A 24,402-nucleotide genomic window follows, 5' to 3' on the forward strand; every position below is an offset into this window, starting at 1 on the left:
GACTTTTGGCTCGTGTTAACGTTACATTCATTTTCACAAACTTTTATACCAGTAACAATTTCTACAGCTTGTATAGCTAGTCCATATACTTCCCTACGGTGATTTACACCCATTGCCTCGCCGTGTAATTCCGTATACGACGTTTATTAGCTGGGGCAACGACGCAAGGAGAAAATCGTAATTTAGCGTTATTTTCGCAGTTATATGCGACGTTTATATGCTCTTCGGTCGTCAAAAAAAAACCCGGGTGATTCTGCAGCCGGGAACTGGGGTGCTCTCACGGTCTTGCAGCGCCCCTCGTTGGCCAAAGGTGGTACTGCAGCTACATGAATACTGACTATCCAAAACGATCAGTTTTCAAGCCGACCAATCAAAGCATTTATTAAATGGTCTGCTCGTAACTAAAAGCTCTATTTCCATTGGACAGTTGCCTTCTCTACATGAACCAATCATTAAGTAGTGTAGAGTTTAAAATTTCCAATCACAGACTGCCTTGCATGGCGACAGAACGGCTAAATTAGTCCATGGGCCAGGTCCCCAAAAATGGCCATTTGGTACCAAACAAAGGGACAAAGGGTGACTTAGTTTTTTGAAAAGGTTGATTCCTCTACTTTATTATTTTGCATGATAACCGTGTTAGATGCCCAGCTTTATAGGAATTATCACGTGATTTTGTGACGTCACTCAAATCTATAGAACTACCAAAAATCGTGTATTACAGGTCAATAAACGTGGTTTTGATAATCCCCAACCACATTTGATGAGTATTTCTCTGCACTTGGATCATACAAATACCTGTTGAATATATTTGGAACAATTTAGAAATAAACTAAGACAAATTTCTACAACGGTTGCCATGGCAACGGCAAAAAATAACATTTTTTCACAGGAAAGTTGCTAAACAAGCCATTGTTGGATGCTTTTGAAGTTTCGCCATTATCAAGGCTTGACCGATGACACTGAACGATTCATAACTAATGTAAGGGCTCTAAGAAAACATTTTAGTTAGTTGAAAAATAAGTAGAACTTTTCTATATTTCATAATTGAAATACATGTATATTGAAATACGTATATATCATTTTTTTGCTGTGTTTCTCCTGCCAAATCTTTAAACGGATTTAACTTTTTCATCTTTTGGCCAAATGAGCTGAAATTTGGCATGGAGGTTAAGATAGCAAATACCCCCGGACTTTTTTTCTCATTTTTTTGATTGAGGCCTTAAAAATTATCTTATTTAGGGTTTTTAGTGATTTTTGATGAAAAATATATATTTTGAGCCCCTGTACCCTGGTATTACAACCTAATGACCTGGAATTTGGTACAGAGGTGCATTGAACATATGCCCACAGGAAAATGTCAACAATTTGTGTATACATTACTTAAAAATGTTTATTTTGGGATTTTGGGCCATTTTTGACTAAAAATATATATTTTTGTTCCTGTGCCCTTGTATTAAAACCAAGTGACCTGGAATTTGGTTTGGAGGTGTGTAGGTTATGTGCCCGCATTATTTCATTTTTACTTTCGGAATACATTTTTGAAATTGTTGAATTTTGCGATTTTTTTGCTATTCTAGACTAAAATCATATAATTTTGGCTATGCCTTTGTATTGAAACCAAATGACCAGTTTGAGGGTGCGGACGGTTAATGTCGGGCTTTTTACTTTAGTTGATAAATCATGATCAGGTGACATAAGCCATTCTATCGGCCATTTGGATCTGTCATCTATAATGATTGTTTAACGTTTAATTTCTTACGAGTACTAAGTGCTAAAATGTTCTTAATTTTACTATTATACTTGTGATAGGCCTCCAAACAATATTTGTAGGCATTTTGAAATAAGCAGATTTTTTGGTCATCATTATGTTTAAATTCCTCAAAATGACTTTTATTGTGTTTCTGTGAACGTTGTAAGTCTGATTCAGTTACATATGGATGATATGGAGCATAATGAAGGTCATCTTATCTTCTTTCTGTATTACAACAACAAAACTTAAATGCTTCATGGCAGATTTATAACATATTTACAGCAACGATTCAGCAAGAGGGCTGTTCATAAAAATTGGAATCATTGTAAGAGGCATATCAAATGCTGATGCAATGCTCAAATCTTAGCAATACTATTTGATATTAGAATCTGATTTTCAAAGTGTATACAGTAGAAACCAGTTAATTGCACGTCGGATAAATGCACACTTCGGTCAATGCACAGAATCCTAAAATACCAAACCAGCGTCCATTGACTTCATTATTAGTGACTTCGCTTATCTGCACGATGAAAAGTCGCCAATAATGCACAAAAATTTGCCAAACATCCTCGTCATATTGACTGAAAATGCGTGCTAAAAATCGGCATACACGGTACAATTAGGCCGATAATTGCCTGTGTAGAGGAGCAATACCGACAGCATGTATGACATTAATATTAGAAGTAAAAAAAAGCAATATTGCGGTAGGTCGTGGCTGGATCCCGGGCGTGTCGGCACCATAAAGAGACGCCCGCCCGCTAAGGCCGTCATAGCCGACATTACGATTTGGCAGACAACTTCGACAAACTCAATAAAATTTGTTCTCTACCTGTCCATTGTCCATTAGCTTTTCTTGCATTTGAGGTTGAGGGGAAATACTTTTGTATGAAGGAGAAAATACTTGCAGTGGTTTAAAGTCATTGGCAGTCAGTCGGAAACCACACTGTGACTCGGGTGCTACAAACGGTTATACTAATAGAAGTAGATTTCGGTGGTGCGATACTTTCGTGATCATCAACTGTAGACGTCAGTCAGTGTCTACGCTCTGGATAAGTAGTACAGCAAAGTGTACTTAAATATCATAGGCCCATGTTCACGATGCAAAAATGAAACGGTTCTATCCGTTTGGCAAGCTAAAACGGATACATTTGTCATCATGAACGTTCCGTGTCGGATACGAATCAGAACATGTTAGTTGAAGGTGAACCCATTGTGGGGAGATATACTGTCTTGAATAACCTCAGTTTCATTACGAACTTAAATATTATACCCAGTCCATCCGCTAGCTCTTTATGCTGCCTAGTCTTAGCCTCCATAGCAGGCTCTCTATGGCCTTTTTTTGGCACTTTTGCTGGCCATTTCTTTTTGTACTGGGCTTTGCTGGGATTGCTGGCCTTTTCTGACTGCCGGCCATGTAGAGCCTGCATGGAAACGGCGCTACAAAGTGATTAAAAACGATTAGCCATTCATCGGCCTTACTAACACACACGTTAGGAATAATTCACAACTCAGTGAGAGGCAATTCACGTGTCGGCTGCAAGCATTTTACAACTCGGGCTTCAGATGGGGAAACCCCCATTTGTCACTTGCTACGCGTCCCGCCCGAGCAAAGGCGTCAGGCATGCCGAAAGAACGTCGAACTGTTAAGTTTTTTACTTCTGTATCTTCAAAAAGCCGTTTGACCCCAAAACCGTTAGAGGATTGTCGTGTCAGTGCACACGGGGCGTGACAGCGCCCTGTCCGGTGGAGATACGTCCAGTTTATTAGCCGTCCACGGCAGGCAGGAAATTCGCACCTCCTAGTCAATCGCCCTAATCGTTTTTTAATATCACTTTTTAGCGCCGTTTCCATGCAGGCTCTACATGGCCGGCAGTCAGAAAAGGCCAGCAATCAGCGACCCAGTACAAAAAGAAATGGCCAGCAATAGTGCACTATGAGCCAAAAAAAGCCATAGAGAGCCTGCTATTGAGGCTAGCCTGGTCTCTCCATGTACACTCACCAAAATCCTTCTCGCACTCTATATGCATCCTGGCAAGAGGCATCTACATAACCTCTTGTCTTGGGGCCTTGACGCTCTCCTGAATTACATGTACAAACTGGTAGGCTGACAACATCTTGCGGCTCGACGCTTCTTCTCTACAACTTGGTGATTGTTCGCTGCGAGACGTGGTCCAAAATGCTTTGCCTGTACTGCTATTCCGTTTGTTCCGATGTGAGGTACCTTCGCCTAATAGGGTTTTGATATTGTCCCATGCCAATGTAGTACTTAACATAAGGTTGTATGTTGTCTGGCAAAGGGAGTTTGCTGTTCTGTTCCATCATCTCACTGCAGCAGAACTTTGATTTTTTTGGGTATCTTTTGACCTGGACATGCTATATATATGGTCTCGATTTCTAGTTGGCAGATAGCTTGTGATGTAAGGAAGAAGTGAAGTATGTTTGGGGCCCCTAGTGGCTTGCTCTTGAACTGAAGAGGCAATTTTGTCAAAATCTTCCAAGGAGCATAACCACACACTGTTTTAGAAAACATGTACACATAAGACATTCTCTGAGGATTGTAATCACAGTCTGAGATAGCAATCTTCTTTAGTTACAAACCGTCAGCTAGTGTGGACTAACTAGCTCTTGAGTGATGTCTTCCTCTTTCTCTTGTTACCAAATTTCTGCAATGGTCTTTCTGTAATGCGACTGCCCCTCCTTTTTTGACTGGTACAACACTATGTTTGTTCTGGGTACGAAGAAAATGTGTGTTTTTCTATAAAACTCAAGGAAAAACAGGGGGTAGCTTGCAAGACCCAAAGTCCTGCCATTAAAATTCCTTCGGACTAACTTCTTACTTTGCAAACATGCCTGTGAACTGGCATCCCTGTGGAAAAATGCCTGTGCAGTTCCTAGAAATTTTGCAGACTGAACACAATAATTTGGCTCGCCCCTGAGGCGTCAACAAAAATCATGTGAAAATGTCCTTATTTATCTAAGTACATGTGGTAAATGATTGGGTTGTCAACACTGTGACCAGACGTAAGTTATTTAATTATGTACATAACCAAGCATAAATTATGCAGATGCGAATGTAATTTCCATAATTAGAATATTTCATGGAGGTATGAAGTCTCCGGACTGTTGGTACTTGGGTTGATGGAGGTTGCTTGATGCTTATGTTTGACTTTGGGCTTCCTGGTGTTTCAACTTGACACTACAGTATGCCTTTTGTGTGTACATGGGGCGTTTCCGGCTCTGTGTCACCAGAACGCAATGCACATAATATAAAGTAAAAAGTAAAGGCAGGATAAATTGTTGGAGGCTGTGTTCTGTTTTAAATTTGGTAGTGTTTGTTAGTCTACAGCAGCCACAGCAAAAAATATATATATAATAAAGCCTATCCATGTCTCTGGACATGGTACATAAAATTACTACAAGTATTCTACACAAGATAATGCAAACCCTATACTTTAAAAATAATCCAACCATGTACAACGGACCCAGTCAACGTCCACAGCCATTTAAACAAAGAAATCAATCACACAATACATTTCAAGCAAGTCTAAGGTCTACGACTCTTGTTCTTTTCTGTGTCTATTTATCTGATGGAGCTGTCTGTTCGCATATTGCAATACTAATTACTAACGTCTCGCGGCCATTTGTCCCCTTCACATATTTGCTTGACTTGTTCGCACGTTTTAATTTGGGCTACAGTTTCCTCTAATGGGAAGCCTCTGCAGTCAACCGTCTGTTCCTGCTTGCCGCCATTACTTTCTGTTTGCTGCATCCATCAACTTCATTGTTAACACATTTCTGCATTCCCGATGATACTTGCTGTCCGGAATTTCTCCTTCCTTTACAGATGAGGCAATATCTAAGAGTACTTGGTGTTTGCGTGTCTACGCCGCACTCAAAAGGGTTTTCCAGGACTCTGCATCTTTTTTAAGGTGGACTAAATTTGCAGCGGTTTTGTTTGTGCAATAACCCTTTTATGCAAATTCTACGTGTCTTCACCACAATGATTGGTGCATTCACTTTCTTTGCTTTGACTTTTTCTTCCGATCTTTGAACTATTTTTGCCCCTTATGACGTAAACAAACGATTAAGTAGGCCCTATCACTTAAAGGTTTGGTTAATCTTTTCTTTGTGAAAATAAGTGAATACCGGTAGTTCAGAAGTTGTATTGTATTCTGAATCCATATGAAGTAAAAAGATGATCACGTGGCTCTTCTGATGCACTGCGACTGCGTGAATGAGAGCACGGCATGTTGGTCTGCAGATTAGCTTCAGATCAAATACACCAGGCTAGAGTTATACATGTACGTTTCTTTGGCACATAAGAAGCGTACATCCATTTCTAGCAATAAGCTGACTAATAACGTTATGTAGGACAAAATGTTAAAGAATGCGTTCGCAAATGCACTCGAAATTTTTAAAAAAATTGTGAAGAATGTAACGTGAGGTCGGAACGACATTTCTACAGTGACAGCAACTGCACATTAACCACAAAAAAGGCTTGCCAATCTGAATATCCATGTACGCCGAATGCCAGCTTTTTATTGAAGCACTTGTTTTTATTTAAAGTTAACGGCAATAGAGCATCAACAAAATGTCCTTTTTCGGCAAGCTTGGTATTTAGGATAGAGTTAGCTTTGAATGCAAACTATCGTCAAAAAATATAGAGAAAAAGTAGGAATTAAGCCAGATACCATTAACAACAAATGATGCCAGGCAACGACTGATAAACAGATGAAAATCGCCATTCGAAATAATGGCCGTTGCCATGGCAACCGGTGAACACCACTTTACCCAAAACGCAACCATTTATGTATACATGGAACAATTCCCTATTACCACCCCAAATGTTAAGAAAAATCAATATTTTGACTGAGCCACATGGATAGACAGTCTCTTGAATTACCCATGATGCATTGCGATATTCGCAGCAATTTGATACAAAGTCCGTTGGGTGTAATTATTGAAATACTCGTAACTCTTGATAGAATTGACCGATTTTTATGCTTTAAAGCCCAAAATACAGATAAATATGTGGGTTATCAAAAAAACGTATCAAACAAGGCCCCATAGGCAAGCCAAAAAAATGCCTGGTTTTGGAAAGTAAACAATGTCATTTTACGCAAAAATTACCCCCAAAATCAGCCTTTGAAGACTCATAACTTCCTCAAGATGCTAAATACTGACAAAAAACTTACTCCTTTGTAATCTTTGGGGTGTTTTTCACCTATCAACCAATTTTCACTGAAAATTATTGATCTTTTACATATTTATCCCGTCCTTTTCAATAAATGACCTGCCGGCCAGGTGAATTTGGATGACGTCACTTGGCCACGTGATTACAGTCAGAAAGCTGTGCATGACAACTGGTTATCATAGCTTAAAATAAACTTTGGACACTGCTAATACAAAAAATCCATGATAGCACTTGTCCCTTTCGGTGGTACCAAAAAACCCTCTGGCCCATGGACTAAATGACCATTCACTATTGGCTGTTCGTGACCAATCACTATCCAAGTTAAGGTCAACAACTGGCCAATCACCGAACATAGCTGTATAGCAGTCAGTATTATTCACTGAAATATTTGCGACCAATCAGCTTTTAGCCATAGCAAATTGACCAATCAGTGTCTAGCTTATTTCTGACCGTCGGGTAAACGAAATGAATTAATATTTGCAACCGCTAGAGGTCGCTCCAATGAATAAGAGGCATTTAGCTTGTCGTTCTTTTTGAAACCGCTAGCCGGCAGTGCTGCACCAGTGGGTGAAGTTGTATTTGCCAGTGCAGCATCCTTCCCTATTTCCTCGATTCTTGACTAGACTTCAGTACCAAGGGATTTGTGGACGTCGAATTCAGGTCGATATTTAACGTTAGCGTTACTTGAAAGTTATTCACAATTTGTAACAGTGTAAAATAACGCATTATAAGTCTGCATCCAACATAGACCACCAAGTTGCTCGGCTACAGTAACCGTATAAAACGTGATGAGTAACTTTACGTTTCGTCAGCATAGTATAGTCCACAACATGCAAATTGTTGTGAGGAGAAATCAGTCATCACTCTCATGACACAGGGGGATGGGCCATTTAGTCTCTAACTTTGTTTTGACCTGTCTATTGTGTCTGAATCAGATACTAGTCACCGCTCAGAAAGGCGGGGAGGGGGGCACGTTTTTGCTTGATCTGATCACATGATCCTACAAGCATAATCCCACCTGTTATGAGTCATTAACAGCAAGTGGATCAGAACCTAACTTTGCTTCTGAAACTGCTTTTTATCCACTTTTCTTCCATTATTTGAATGTGTTAACGTTATAACGTTATAATAGTAATTTGCTTGTGTATGTCGACATTCCTTCTTTTTTACAGACATTTTGACTATTTCAGGTGAATACTCAAGGTGTCAGTAACGTCAACACCAGTTTTGCATCAGAACATCAACTCATACAGACATTATAATTCCTATCTTTTCTTGATAAATGGACGTCATAGGTTCTACGACACTGCTGGAGTAATAGCTCTCCTCAGCTCAACCCTCGGACTGCTGAGTTTGAAACCACAACCTTTTACACAAAATGCAAATTGCAAGGCCAATGAGTAACTATGGTTAGGATTAACGCCATTAGCCTGAGATCTTGACCCCCAGGTTCAGTGGGGGCACCCGGGTTTAATACTCACCCCTAGACCAAATATTCCCCCTACAAACATTAGCACTGCTCTGGGCCGGCACAGCCTTTAGGCACCACAAAATATGTATAACATAATATATGATGTAACGATTCCAAACGACCGGAGGGCATACTTGGGGCAATGACCTGCTGCATACTTTTCATTGATAATTGCATAGCAACGTATTCAGACGGTGCATCTGTAACAGTGGGGTTCAAGTGCTGCCAAACTGACAACAGCTCTGAACTTGGGCGTTGTGGTTTGCACACTGGATTTATGATCCAGTTGCCTGGGTTCGGCGCTGGTTTGAATCCCGGGAGTCGGAATACTGTTTGAATTCTTTCTGTTTCTACTCCCTTGTTGCTTCACATCTCACAGTGTCATTGCCCCATGTACACTGCATATTAGACCTATTTGTCGTCTGACTTGCAATCGTTTGTTGTGTTTAGGCAGACCCCTCTGTGGGTCTGTCCATGATATTCTCCTTACCCACGATAATGAAGCCCCTCCTGGCCCTGGTCAGTCCCACGTTGATTTGGTGGTCATCGGTCAGGAACCCCAGCTGGTCCTTCATCCAGCGGCGCGGGGGTTGGGTCGGGATCTCCCCCTGGGGCAGGGAACGTACCGTGGACAGGATGACGTAGTCCCACTCACTTCCTGTGGGGTGAAAATGTGTTTAAATGGTTACAACTTTCTTAATGGAATGGAGATCTTATCATGATTGATACATGAATTGATGTGAAAACAGAATTAGAACTGCTAGACTAAATTAGAGTGTTCAGAATTTGTGTGTCACTACTAGTAATAATGTTAATATGTGTACTATCAAAATTTGTTCTTAACAATGAGAAACCATGGGTTGATTATTGTTTGGTTGTCATTTTATGATCTAAAGCTGGATTATTTCTAAAGCTAAAGTCCACCTCTGTGTATGGCGTAACCTATTAATTGTTTTTATTTTAAAAGCTGAGGGCATTTAGGAAATATTTTGGAAATTTTGAAGTTCAAAACCACTTGAAGCAACCTGTTTTTAAAAACAACGCATATAGGTAACCCTATTTGATTTTGTTATTGACAGATAATGGGGAACTAGCATCAAGTACTGTACCTTGGCTGTCTACAATTGTTCTAACAGAAACCGTGTCCAGTTTCCTCTCCTTCAGAGTCTCAGTGATCTGGTGCACCTGGGCTCTGTACGGGGACAGCACTGCGATCTGAGAGGTCTTCACGTGGTGGCGGACTACAAGGTCATTCACAACTTGGACCTGATGGAAAGAAAAACTGGTTAAAATTGCAATCCTGTATCTGTAACCCTGTTTCTGAGGACTGAAAGCCATATACAGCATCTATCTACATGTATCCAATAATCTGTAGTCAGGGCCAAGCTAGTACATACTTCACTCTGCAGAGCCCGGGACAGTCTGTCAGTCTGTCAAGTTCTCATATCAAATCCAGTGGCTCTACTTAGAATTGTTAGTAAAAGGCAAACTTCTGCAATGCGATCTCAAAATCTGCCACTCAGTTTTCATTGACAGTCCATCATTCAGACTTTTTGTTTACTGTAAATAATAATTCTACAGACATGTATACTGTTTTTTCTGTAGGCTTAATATCAATATGCTCACCACTTTGTGGACCTCCTGTTGGTTGCTCTGTGACATGACTCCTCCCTCTGCTGATGCTACAGGCAGGGCCTCCTCCACACCTTCCACATGACAGAACACAACTGGATTCCCTGTAAGTAACACAATAACTGTCATATAGGATCTAATAGGACAAGGTCTAAGTCCTCAATCCTGTTAAGATATCTCACTGGTCTAAATTGTCTTAAATAAGTTTGTATAATGTCATTACTGGTTGGCCTGAATTAGATTTATATAATAGTAAATAGGTTTTGCTGTGATCTCAATGCAATGTTCTTGTAAAGAGTATTTCCCATTAAGTTGACATATTATTGACAATGACACCTGTTATTATACACATGGCCATCTGGGGCTAGTGATCATTACTCAGGTACAGACGTCTGAGCCTCTGGACATCACGACGTCAGTTGTATATACCTGTATCTCTTCACTAGTATATGTTCTGCTTGCAAGAATAGAAGGCATGTTAGTTGTTACACAATTTTAGTATTTCCAATTCTTGACAGAAATGTGTTTAATGATGGACTCTTTAGCAGATCTTATCGGAGCAAATCACACACATCATGTAGGGTATCTAGGATTTCAACCAAATAAAGTTTGTATGCATGACAAAGCTAAATTATTGTCTTTTGTTTCATGCTACATGTATTGTGATACAGAAGTAAGCAAACAGAGAGCTCCTACCTGTTGAGGGCCAGAAGCTGTCAGGTACCATGTCCGGACGACGTGCTTTAACAGATTCAGCTGTCTCCAACTTGTTGTCATAGAACTGATGTGATGGAAACTCACATATCTTCTCGTGCTTTTAAAGAATGAAACAAAAACACAACATGTCATCATCTGACTGTCTTTATGACATCTTAGATATCTTAAGATCTTAAAGCAATAACATTGTTTCCTATTGTTATTGACGGTGCTAAAGATTAACATTGGAAAACCATTGGTACTGAAGAGGAACATGTACCAGACAAGCAAATGCCTAGACATGCTCTAACTGAATCTGTCAGACACAATCAACTGGTAGGACATGCATTCATTCATGCAGCAGTTAATATCTGAAACAGGCTTCTGGACTATTACTGAAAGTGGTTTTCAAGACTCCATCACCTCGGACTTAAAAAGCTGTAAACAACTGAACCTTTTTGAGTACAATTTCGTGGTCATTGGTGACTGCAGTACATGTATATAATAGAATAAAGTACCATTCTGTAATGGAATATTCTGTACTGGATCTGTAACTACGTACCATTCTGTACTGGATCTGTAACTACGTACCATTCTGTACTGGATCTGTAACTACATACCATTCTGTACTGGATCTGTAACATGAAGGCCTTCTCGGCGTGCCGTTGGAACAGGGACACACCCAGCCCCAGGTCTCTGGCATCAGGCTGGGCTACTATGGGCTGCAGCTGCTGGTGATCACCGATCAGGACAACCTGTAGGACAGGGCAGAGTAAGTCTCTGTAATTGTTAACATCTTGTCACTGGAAACGCATCACTTTCCTTTGGTTTTGTATATCATGTATGACGAGCACCTGCATGATGACATAACAAAAGATAGCTCTAGCACTCCAAAATTACAATGGCTTTGAACAATCTGTCAATCAATTGCAAGTTCTTTAGACAGAGTCCTTGTTGTTATAACTTACATAAGAGTGTTACGTATCTCAGGCATCTTGAGCACCATGTTAAACAGACTGACATGGAGTAGGCAGCAACGGTTAACATTCTACCTAAGCAGTCTACACTGTGGTTGTCCATGATAAATAATGATAGGATAGCTGACAGGTCAAATACTATAAGCGGAATGGGATGTCATTATGTTGAAAGAGAATCTCCATGATAGATTTTTTGGGATACGTAATCAGCCAAAATATTGGCTAGTATGGCTACAAATAAATACCCTCTTCCCTTACCTGCTGCAGAGCAAAGCTGGAGATGGGGATGAGAGACTCGGGTTCCATACACATCCCAGCCTCGTCAATGATGCACTGCTTGACTGGAGCAGGTTCTGAACTGAACTTCTTGTCGGCAGCTACGTTGCAGGTGCACAAAAGGATGTCCACTCCTGTCAGATAAAATGAAACAATTGGTTACTGGACAAGAATCGATACTATGCAATGTAAAGTTGACGCTGTTTCTAAGGATTCACATAACACTTGTTATGATACGAGGTGTGACTTTATGAAAGAAGACTATCAAATTAAACTTTATCTGACCAACACAATTGTCGGTACTTACCGAAATTTTCGGCCGAGTTCGTCATGGATAATGGTTGGTGAGATAAATTTTAATTGCTTGATTGTAATATAGGCAATGTGCTGCTTTATACTAGTAGTATTCCTTCAGCAAATATATTAATTCAATGATTCATATAAACGAAACAATCGTTTCATTGATTAATTCATATGGGCACAGAAAAGATTCCTTGCAATAATTTGAAATGAGCTGTGCCATTACCTTTGATTCTTTGACAAGATGCCATCCAGATAAGCTGCAAATAAGTGTCGACATCCCCGTCAGATATGGGCTCTTGCTCCAGTTGTTTTCTCCGGAATGTCTCCTCCATCTCACGGAGTTGTTGTCCGTATGGAGTTCCGGGCTGTCGGATGACGTGATGTAGGGTGATGCTCCTGAGCTTCTCGTTGGATTTCTTGTTCTGAGACGACCGCGGGTAGGTCGGAATAGGGTAGTCTGTCTCCTCTATCCTCTTGCTGTAGACACGCAGGATTTTCAACCCGCAATTCATCAACAGCTCTGCGGAGAATAGTCAGAATATCATTGTTATTGAGTATACAACAAGACAGTATTGTAAATTGACATCAAAAGGTGCTTAACACGTTAGTCAGTTCAGTAAGTATGCTACATTAACATTTCAAAGAGAAGGAAAAATCATGTAATAAATTGAATATCAAACTGAAATTGGAAAGGTTTCTTGAATACCAATACGTATGACAGAACTTTTAGGAATATGATGTATAACACCATGGTTATTTAACTTGTAGTTAGATCTACTATTATTACCTGCCACCACATCGACGGATTTGTTTGAAGGTCCGCAGTACATGACAACGTCTCCGCTTCGGGCATTTCGGTTCCTTTTGGCGAACTTGTAAGCCAGGTGTGCGCCTGTAACGGTCTTTCCTGTGCCTGTAATGTAGTGCATATTAGAATTGAACTGTTGAAATTCATTCGACTTCGTTTAATCTTTAAAATTTATCTTACAACTGCTGGAAAGCAACATAAATGAGATTTGCATACCTGGTGGTCCCTGTATGACGTAGAAGGGGCAACACAGGGCCCTCTGCACTGCTGTCCTCTGGTAGTTGTTCAGATTCACCGATCCTTGATGCCCTGATGCCAGGGTGCCCAGGTCATTGTCTTTGGACCTTGCTTTCAAGTCTTGATCTGCATAGGAGCGAACAGCCACTCATTGCATGAGTTTGCCAGATACTGTAGCTCTTGTGTCATCTAACAGTCTACGTGCAATATTGAAAACAAATAAAATATTATGTATTCGCAGGAACTTACCAGTCATTTGAAGACGTTCAGGATGTTTGTTGATGCAGATTTCCTCTAGAATGGCACATTCTTCGCTTTGTTCCACCAGTCCTTTCACTGCACCCAGCATTCGCCTGTTACCAAACAATAAGTGTTATTCAATACGTACCATTATAAGGAATAGCAAGGAATGGTTTTCAAGGTCTTGAAGAACGTTTGACGTTTCTTACCTTATTGGAAGGGGAACAGGAATATGCTCCACAGTGCAAGAGCGTCTTGCACCAAATGCTGGTTCCAACAGGCAGCTAGGGACGGCAGCACTATGGTGATGAAGCCGTACAGTGATCTTGTACTTATCAACTCTTTCCTTCAGACGAACAGGACGCGGTGTGACCTCATGTACAATACAGTGTGCGACCCACATTGGCCCTTCCTTATCATTGTTGTTGAGAGCATCTTCTGGTGGCTTTTCAGCATCAGAGCACGTTGATTCAAAGCTGTAGAGGAATGCAAAAGAATGTCCTCACCTATAGGATATATGAGAATTCTTGTGCACAACCAAAATTTGACTTACTTGCTGACGTTTCGATGTCTGTCAGACATCTTCCTCAGAGCTTCTAACTGGAGTTCTGCTTCTCGCCGCTATATGTAGCCGATGTAGGTGGCGCTTTTACGGCGAGAAGAACACTATCCCAAACGTGGCTCAGCTTGTACCCCCCCTCGTCCCGGTTCATCACTGGGGCGGACTTCCTTATCCAGACTGCTTCTTTAATCCAACGTATTCGTCTGTTGTCTTCTCGATCTATAACCTTGGCCCCCTCCCAGTCAATCACACAGTTCTTCCTTGAAGCATGGTCCGTGATTGCAGATTTCTTGTCTTCTTTCTGTGCTTGTCTTTTCTGGGCTCTAGTGTATTTGGTAGTTGTCGGCCTCTTTTCTGTGTTCCTCAAGTCTAGTCACCAAAGTCCTTCCCGTTTCCCCTATGTACACTACCAAATACACTAGAGCCCAGAAAAGACAAGCATATCAATTCATAATAAATAGTAATATATAAAACCTGCCTTTAAGCAGATCTGATCTAACGAAGGATAGTGGATGCTACTTGAAACGTCTTACGGTTTCCTTACCATATCTAGTTGCTGATTGCTGTTTAGCGCATCTTATCACCTGGATGTCCAACCTTCATCTGTCAATGGGAATTGCAGAAAAACAGCCACACACAAATGTATTAACGTAAGGCTATGATTGGCTAACAGAGTGACACCAGTAGTTCTTCAAGAAATCCGACATTAGATTGCCACATCTGTAATCTTAACGTAATGCTGTGATTGGCTAATAGAGAAAAATGTTTAGATACCTGTCCTCATCGGAGGTGTCATCACTCTCCTCTGTTGATGTATCCTCGCTCTCACTGGTATTGATGACGTCACTGGTGCTGTCTAGATTTGCATATCTGACGCATAGCTGATCACCTGACTTGATGAGGAAGCAGCAGCCTCGTGCGAACTCCCCTGGGACTGTGAACATCCCCCGAATCTCACCCCGCTTCTTTTTCCATTGAATCTGGAAGAAAAAAATATTTATTATAAATAACGCTGTACTTGGACCTTCAGGTTGCTTGATGATTGCTTTAATTTTTCTTTTCTTTCTCACTTTTCCAACAACAATGTCCGACTAATTCTCACTTTCTGTCACTAGCATTTGATAATTACTTAACATGTCTACAATCAGTAAAATTTTCTATATACAATGTTAAACCTACCTTGATTCCCATGATAGTGACTTCTTTTTCGCCACTTTTACTGCTGTACGCTGCCTCCATCTCTACGACTGGGCGCCATAGCCGTGCGTACTCCTTCAGAGATTCATACCTCTCTGTAACAAAAGGGATCTCTGGTTTAGGTGCTGCCGGAGAATGTGTATTCAGGCACATACACCGTCATTTACTTTGAAATGTGTTGTAAACGCCTTCTATCATTTACGTGTCATTTAATTAGCAAGTTCTTCAAAATATGAAAAGTCTCTTCTTCACAATGAAAACCATTCCAACATTTTCTCATAAATTAGTAAATGAGGCCCTCATTTGTCTGATTTATATATGCTTAACTGAACTTCCAAATGATGCAAGGATGAACTTGCAATCGTTTAAAACTATGGATTATATCAGTTTCCCATCAATGATCCAAATTAGGTCTTTAATTTACATAAATTGTATCTATGGACACATCTCAGTTCCATCATATGTCACATATTTGAGAATCCTGTTATGAAATACTGTGAATTTTAACTTGAATCACGCAGACTAGCTTCTGATTTGTATGAAAATAAATGATAAGTTTCATGTATTGAGATGTTAAATGTACTCAGTCTACCTTTTGACGCCATTTCTCCTGTGCGAGTAGCTAACACTCGGACCGGGTCGCGGCGATGTTCCAGGCATATGTCTACAGCTGGTGTCAGCTTCAACAGTTGAATGGTTGGTGTCAGAAGTCCACGGTACATCTCTGTTGTCAGTTGCACCTGCAAAAAATATGCATATTCATGGTGTACATTCAGAAATATGATATAATGAATGATAGGAAGAGCACGAATGAATGACAGAAAGTTTACCAAAAGGTTTTTCATTGTCCCATCTAAAAAGGAGAAAAATGTTTTAGAATTTGCTCTTGGGATACTGAAGGAGACTCATAAACGTTGCCACGATGCGAAAATGGTAGCATTCACCATGTAATGCATGATCAGGCAAAATTCTGAAGGAACACTGGATAAGTTTAATTCACTTGCCCTGCGTAGAAAAAGATGTTCTTGGACTTTGCTGTAGTGGACACAGAGAGTAAGAGAGAAGAGTAAGACAAAGAGAATACGAGAGAAGGAATGAATAATCAGTGATAATTCTTTAAGAGGTCATTAGAAAGGTCAAAGTACAGCGAAGTAGATCTTAGACCTCACCTGAAGTACGTCACAAGGTGAGTAGGTCACTTCAATGGTTTTGTTGTATCTTTTGAGTTCATCAGTTGTGCTCTTCTCAGTACTGTTCGGATCTGGGCCTTCAGTTGTGTAGCCTTCCTCTTCAACGAGAAGTTCATCCTTGTAGTCCTCCGTGGCACCTTTTGTTCGCTGCCTTTGGGGACCTCCTGTAGCCGCGCTCCTTGTATCGGCCCTACTGATCTCCAACAGACGCTGCTGTTCGCTCTCATTCTCGACTTCCATTTGATTGGCTGTGGCTACGACCTGCTTTAGGGTACCCATGTCCTTCTCTCTGATCGCATCAACCATTGCTTTCCACGTCGAGGATGCAATTCTCTTGGTGTAGGTGCAAGTCTTCACAGCATCGTCATCGGGCAAGAAGCTTGGGTTCGAACTGTGGGAATCTTTGTTGAACTTGGCAAAGTCGTAGATGCGTAGCCTCCAGACAAACGTCACCATTTCCTCATCCCGGGTTGGCTGTTGGTCGGGTTGCAGGTGGGCCATGTTGATGGTGCGATTGGAAGCTGGGATTTCATGACAGTCTGGGAAGTTGAGGTGAAGTCGTCTTCCGTCAATGCTTTCAATGAACGGCTGTTGAACGAATGGCCTTTTCTGAATCTCGAACGCCATCTTGATCAAAGTTATCCTCTTGTCAAATGACTTTGTGTTCCAGTCTTTCTGTGTGAGGTGGGCGCATAGCTCTTCCATCTCCTCCTGTTCGTACGGACAGGTGCTCCCGGTTAAGGCGGCAACCAGAAGCCTGTGTACGACGATGTCAGCGTACCTTCGGATGGGCGACGTGAATTGTGTGTAGGCAGGGAGGTTGAGCGAGGAATGACCGTACATTTCTGGATTATCCGGATACTGTCCAGAGCTGACATACATGGCACGATTCTGAATACGGCGGAAATGGCCTTTGGCAAAGGCTAACTGTGGATGATTGTCATCGAAAAGCACCAGCAGCTGTAGCTGCTGGAGGTTGCCATCTTCTGCGGCTTGGTGGATCTTAGTCCAGATTATCTCTCGGATGATGATGACCCCCGTGTCCTGTAATCGTTGGCCAACCATCTCTTCCATGTCAATGATGTGCCCCCGGTGGTTGTACTTGTCTATTTCTCTTGACAGCAGAAGAGATCTGTCCACTGTGTCCCCATGGGTGTCTAGCCATTCCATCATCTTGTGAGCCTTCGGTGGAAGCTGACGACGTAGTAATGTGCAATAGGGGAAATGCTCCATCACATGTTCTGCTACCAACTTGTTTGCCAATATCATGAACTCTTCCACCAGATAGTGTGCTTCAGAACACTCCATGTCTTCATCTACGTTATTGGGCAGGAACGCAAGTTCACCATGCCTTTCGGTGCGCAGCATCTTCGAGATTCGCCCAAGTCGTTGGATGCTGAGAACAACATCTCGATCAATGCCTTCTCCGGTCACCGTCTCTCCACTGAGAATGCTCTGCGCTTCTTGATACGTCAGTTGTACCTTAGACCTGATCTTGCTCGGGAAAAATCTTGGCTTGCCGATGTTGCCACATTTCTCGGCAATTTCCACACAGACAGTGACCGTGTATCTCTCCCCCTTTGGTATCAAACTCAGCAGGTTTGTACATAGCTGAGATGGAAGCATTGGCACCATCTCTTTCTTATCTGTGTGGGGGTAGTAGGAAGTGCCTCGTGCTAGAGCTTCACGATCAACAGGGTCGCCTTTCTTTATGAAATTTGACACATCTGCAATGTGAATGCTGACTTCATACTTCCCGTTCTTGAGTTGCCGCACACTTAGAGCGTCATCGAGGTCACGAGCGCCCAGAGGGTCGATAGTTACCGCTACAAGATCCGTCAGGTCCTTGCGGTTAGGATAGCTGTCGATTGCCGGAAGGTCTTCGGGGAACATCCGGTCAACATAGTCTAGCACATGCTGGGGAAAGGTTTCTTGTATCATGTGGTCAGCCATCAGGGCATTCACGGCATGGTCCTCGCTGTCACCTGGCTCGATCATTTTGGTCGCAACTCCGAGCGGGTAGAGAAAGTGCGGCTCCCATTTAAGAAAATGGATGACAAAGAGGCGCCTTCGTTTGGCAAAGTGACGGAATGGGACACGCTGTTTGGATTTCAGTTTTCCGTCCTCCATGATACTGTAGAGTTGAATGAAGTCAGTAGGACCTTCGATGTCCTGTGGGACCACGTTCTGAAATTTAGGAGCACCTTTCTGTAGAGGGATGAGGACGTTTGGATCATTATCGTCGACATAGCAAACAAACTGTAGATGTTCGTGAGGAACGGCTGGACGCAGTATTCCAATGACGCGTCCCTTTCTGTCTACTTCTTCATTCTCTGCTTTGAATCCTTCTCCATCTTGTCCCACCGTGTCTAATTCCACAACTACCTCATCTCCATCAAATGCACGATTGAGTCTCTTTAGACCGCACAGGTCAATATCTTCCAATGTATGATCTTCCATGACGCCATACCCTTGTCCAGACGATGCTTTTGACATCTGGATTCTGCATTTTACATATCTGTCGGGATTCTTTTTTACAATATCATAGAGCGTGTTCTCGTCGAAGTGCTTTTGGTACTTAAGTTTCCTTCCTCTCAGCCTTTCGGCTTCTTCATCAAACTCTGAGTAGGTGTACCTGGCACTGTACCCCTCTATGGACAGCGCTGTGCGTTCTGAAGTAGAGGCAAGGCTGGTACCTAATTTGAACAGTGTCCTGGGTTTCATCCTTCCTTTCTGTTCGCCGTGGACACTCATATCTTCTGACATGTATGGCCTCATAGGTTCATCCACCCCCAATGCTTCTCGTGGTTTGGGGTACTCTTCTTCGTACTCTTTGTCCTGTTCGTAGTTTGGATCTTCCGCCCTTAGGACCTGTTTCTGCAGCTCTCTCACAATCTCATCCTGATTATCAGCGAAGCTCTGGTTAGTGGAGCGCCCTGTAGCTTCTGCCCGCTTCACATGTTCGGGTTTTGCTTGATCCGATACTGGCGTGTAAATTGTCTCGGGTTCTTTTGACTTGTCGGAGCCATGTCTGCGACGGCGAATTGCCTCGTCTATGTTTGAAGCCTTAGAGGTTGACTGGAAATGCTCGGCAGCAGGTCCTGTTGGATCTGCAGTGTACGGGGTGGTGCTGGGATGGATGACATCCTGTGCCTGTGTTTGGATGTCCATAGCATCATCATTGTCTGAAGAGCTTGAACTGAAGCCATCTCCCACATTGGATTCTGCTTTGCTGATTTGTCTCTGGAGTGCAGAGGAGATAAGATCTGATATCTGATTTCCACTTGCCTGTCTAGTCATACTGCCCAACCCTTGTCTTGAAGCGTCTCCAGACGGATGTTGCAGAGACATCTGACTACCTACTGGATGAGGCAACCGCAAAGCTGCTGCAGAACTTCCTGGGAGCTTGGTTGCTGAACTGGGTGGCCTGTGTTCTACCATCGGTGAAGACACTTTAGATTCTTTTGGCTGTTTCTTTTGTGACTTCTTTACTTCTGCATTCGGTTGCTGAACGCCTCGTGGACGAAAGACTTCTGCCTCCGGGCGCAAGACACTAGCCACAGCCAGAGAGGATGCCCCCATTTCTAGCATATTCAAGTAGTGTTTGACTTCTTCAACACTTGTGCCATGGAGCCCTCCGTGTTTGCTGCAATCCTCGATGTATTCTAGCCAGTACTTGCTACAGCTACCAACCGAACAGAGTGACACGGGATCACCAACAACGCCGACGAAAGACTTTGCTCGCGTGATTGCGGTGTTGAGAAGCTTTGGATCTGACAGGAACCTGAAGTCAGAGGTTTGTTCTTTGTCGGTTCCCTGGGTTGAGATATTTTGCTCACCACAGCAGGTCTCTCGGGTTCTCACTGTGCTCAGGAAAAGGGCTCGGTATTCCTTGCCTGGAATTGAAGTAGTTATGATATAGACAAACATCTCTATTTTACAAACATAATTTGGTCATCACTGATAGATCTTTACTGTGGCCAGCAAGTTCCTTGTTCATACTGTAATTCCCATGAATGTAGTGGGATGCCATATTTACAACGTACACCGCGCATGCTATTTGACACACATACATACACTCACACATAGACATATATATATACACGCACAGGGATACAGACAGACAGACACACACGCGTACACATAGACGTGTGTACGTTTGTATTATTAGATGTAATATTTGTAATGTGTTCCTCACCTTGAACGTTGGTGACAGTCTCCACTGTTACACGTCCTAAGCGCTTCCTCCGTAAGGCAAGCCTGATTCTGTTCACCTGTAATATGAAGAGAACATGAAGAGAAATTACCACAACTCCTATTTTATAAGACACGATCAGGAAATAAAAATTATAGCTTTGTCACTCAAAAGAGGTTATAGGAAGTCAGTCTCGTGTCTGTAGGCAGAACCCTGAATATCAAGTTGCAACATACCTGATCTTGATAGGGCGTGACGACGCCAATTTGCGCCATGGATATAGTGTTCTTTTCTCCCCACTCTTCTTCTGGCCAGGAGTTCCAGAGAGCTTCTACACGGTCAGCAAGTTCCCACACCTGTAGAGTGTAGTAAACACTTCAGTGCCGAAAATACTTTCATCAGGTTGGTAGAATATAAGATAAAGGAGAATTCTTTTATACGACTGTCACTCAGTTTATACAAACAAACGTGAATGAGTATCATTTGTTTGTGTAAAAGAATTAATTCTCCTATATCCAGACACTTAAGTGTAATAGAACATTAGAGCATTCATTGGTATGATATTTCATCTATGAATAAGTGTTGTTCACTACTTTAAAAAAAGAAGCAAAACATTTTGCATACCTCCGCGTCGTTGTAGAATGAAGTACTTGTATTGTCCACAGAGTCTTGACCATAAGCTACTGCGTAAAACGCCAGCGGAAAGAAGTTGGGATGTCTCTTTGCCTCACTGCGACAGATCAATTTTCCACCGTAGAAAACCTAAAAGGTAAAAGTAGTATAATCAGAAGGTTACATGTCTTTGTCTGACCAACATCAAAAGAAAGTATCAACATTTTCATGTATTATTCAGTTAAGATGGTGCCGTGTTTACATCATACGTTAGCCACGCGCGGAAGCTAAGTAGGACGTTCCCAGATGTCTAAACGTGTTTGTTACAGATATATAGATGGTCTCTATTAGTGAAATAATGTGATAGTACACCTCTATCCCATTACTTTACTAGTAAGAGTATTGGATGGAATTTTATTTATTAGTGAAATGATGTGATAGCACCCCATTATCACAATATTTTACTAGTAAGAGATATATAGATGGTCTCTATTAGTGAAATAATGTGATAGCACCCCACTTTCACATTATTTTACTAGTAAGAGAAGTTAAGATCACATCTATTAGTGAAATAATGTGATAGCGCCCCTCTATCCCATTATTATTCTAGTAAGAGATCGTATGTCTAAATGTGTGTCTACTAGAGAAAAAATGAAACAGCACCCCTCTATCACATTAATTCACTAGTATATAGACAGTTCAGTTCAGTCATCCATTATCTGGTGACAATTATCAAAATAACCGTTATCACAACTTTTCCAACTATCACGTTTTCTGTCCGAAAATACTTTTCAGAGCTAAATACATATGATAAAAATCAAGTCTCAGTTTGTCAATATCAATACAATTTAATTGTGACAGTGTTCAAAGATACCATGGCATGATATCATTCCGGAGAAAATTGTCACCTTAGACGGAAATTTGAGGATGTCGTCATGGCATCTGTAGTTTTCATGCAGTAAGGTAATACATGGGTGCAGGTCATCATCAGGTACCATCTGCTGGTAGTGATAGAATAGACGCTCCAGTAGAGACTGGTGGAATCCTTTCTCTCTGGCAAAGCTGGAGAAGACCTTCGGGCTCAACTGTAATGTGACATTCAATTACTTCAAAACAAACATGTGTAATATACTACCATTCTACCACAGTCACACACTACAATGTTTGATTCAAGAAGGAAATGATTGTATTAGACCTATTTCTGGTTGATACTGGTTTTAATAATGTACCCTCACAAAGTCGTGATCTGACGTGGTTTCTTGTCTTTTGGCTTTGATGGTCTCAAACCTAAGTTAGCTATAGACCGAATTGAAAATGCACACTACCGAAAGTTCAAGGATAGAGGAACTAAATCCTCGAATTGAAAATGGAGCTGCTAAGGTCTGCTCAACATTGTCAATCTTTGAAGACGTGTTTAGAAGTTTTACGTTCAATCACTGACCTGCATATGATCACCTGCTAGCACCACACGGGTTTTAGCTGTAGCCAAGCTGAGTGGGGTGATTGCCTCACACTCCAGCGCCTGCGCAGCTTCATCCACCATGATGTGTGTGAAGAACCCAGCCTCCAGGCCAACCTCTCTCTCCAGCACCAGGGACAAGCTTAGTGTGGTGACTATTAGGAATGAAATAGCGATTGACACATAAATCTTATGACATGGACAGCATTATGAGCTTTAGAGCATGCTACCTGCACTCGAGAGATAGAACTAAAAGTACTCACTGACAATCTTGGCTGCTGAAACCTCCTCTCTGGTCGGATAACGGAACGAGCTGTCTTCGTTCGTGACGCAGTGCTGTAGTACGTCAGGGTGAACTGTGGCCTTCTTTCTCTTCTTGTAGTAGATACGCAAAAGGGACGCATGACTTCCTACAACGTGGAACAATTCAAATAGTGTTGAACTACTTGGGTTTGATGGGGTTTACCATTCATTGCAAATTTGTATGGGTGAAGAGTTATATTGTTTTTGTACCGCACAGGATTTACTTACCAGACAACTCGTCCTTCTTCAAGAAGTTTCTGATGTACAGGTCGGCTGCACTGTTAGAGTGCGTGCAAATGAGGATGCGGCTGCCAGACTGTTGGGCTGCGACAGAAGCAGCTGCGGCGATGGTGTGGGTCTTTCCTGTGCCGAATGGCCCGATCAGGAGAACTGGGGGAATGGCTATGTCTATATGTGCTGCCAAACATTAAAAAGATATTTTATTTACTTATTATAATATGCTGTTTATAAACACCGGAATCACAATAGAGAAAATTGGCAGTGCATGGACCAACAATACATGAAGAAATGATATGTGCACAAATTTGTGTGCTCGTATTTATCTATTACTTTGACACACCTGTTATTTTAGAAAATGCCTCCCGTTGCATGGCGTTCAGGGTATGTGGAGGGCTTGGGCTCTCCTTACGGAGTTTTTTCCAAAATTGCCTGGAAAACGGTGGGCCTGCTGGAAACACCAACGTTAGATCCTTGATGGTGTCCACTGCGCAGTGCCAGAATAACTGAAAAAGGAGACATAATGTATCTGAGGAAAGTCTGAATCAACAAAAGAGCCGCAAACTCATCACAGGTGCATAATTCATGACAGTAAACGACATCAAAAAGATTCTCACCATTGGCCCACGATCGAGCTTGAACTGAACTTTCATGTTCACTTCTTTGTCGTGTTCAAGGCTGAAGCGTTGGCAGACAGAAGGTGGGATCCTGAGCCAAATGCTGTTCTTGGTCTTCCACTCAACCCAGACTTCGTAGACATCCTATGAAGAGCAACGCAGTATGCAGAAACATCTTGTAGATAAAGAGCTTTAGACGAGACAGTATTATGGTCACAATTAGGGTAATACATTTTATAACAGAATCAGATACTTTAGAGATGTAAGCATATGTTGGTCATACCTGATCGGCGCATGTTGTATAGATGATAACTTGAGCTTTTGGTGACAGGCTGCGTGTCAGAAGGTAACCCTGTGGTGTGTCCTCAGACAAGGATTCATTCAAGTCGATTCGGATGAACAGCTCGCCGCCTTGTGCGAACTCCGCGTGGGGTCGAATCCATGAG

General features: G+C 41.9%; 1 protein-coding gene across 1 annotated transcript in view; it reads right to left on the reverse strand.

Annotated features, from left to right (window-relative positions):
- LOC118427123 overlaps positions 1 to 24,402 on the reverse strand; it is a gene marked incomplete in the record, with an annotated part of 28,658 nt that overhangs the window by 1,650 nt on the left and 2,606 nt on the right. Inside the window, 25 exon segments of the mRNA XM_035836759.1 lie at positions 8,906 to 9,073; positions 9,525 to 9,681; positions 10,042 to 10,151; positions 10,744 to 10,861; positions 11,364 to 11,498; positions 11,979 to 12,130; positions 12,523 to 12,819; positions 13,087 to 13,212; positions 13,324 to 13,470; positions 13,594 to 13,697; positions 13,794 to 14,060; positions 14,921 to 15,126; positions 15,326 to 15,438; positions 15,936 to 16,083; positions 16,513 to 20,429; positions 20,732 to 20,807; positions 20,965 to 21,084; positions 21,353 to 21,490; positions 22,249 to 22,425; positions 22,782 to 22,954; positions 23,063 to 23,209; positions 23,331 to 23,519; positions 23,683 to 23,845; positions 23,957 to 24,100; positions 24,240 to 24,374. Coding sequence (XP_035692652.1) covers positions 8,906 to 9,073; positions 9,525 to 9,681; positions 10,042 to 10,151; positions 10,744 to 10,861; positions 11,364 to 11,498; positions 11,979 to 12,130; positions 12,523 to 12,819; positions 13,087 to 13,212; positions 13,324 to 13,470; positions 13,594 to 13,697; positions 13,794 to 14,060; positions 14,921 to 15,126; positions 15,326 to 15,438; positions 15,936 to 16,083; positions 16,513 to 20,429; positions 20,732 to 20,807; positions 20,965 to 21,084; positions 21,353 to 21,490; positions 22,249 to 22,425; positions 22,782 to 22,954; positions 23,063 to 23,209; positions 23,331 to 23,519; positions 23,683 to 23,845; positions 23,957 to 24,100; positions 24,240 to 24,374 — 7,627 coding nt within the window.

Source organism: Branchiostoma floridae, chromosome 12 (genome assembly GCF_000003815.2).
Source record: "Branchiostoma floridae strain S238N-H82 chromosome 12, Bfl_VNyyK, whole genome shotgun sequence".
Lineage (NCBI taxonomy): Eukaryota > Metazoa > Chordata > Leptocardii > Amphioxiformes > Branchiostomatidae > Branchiostoma > Branchiostoma floridae.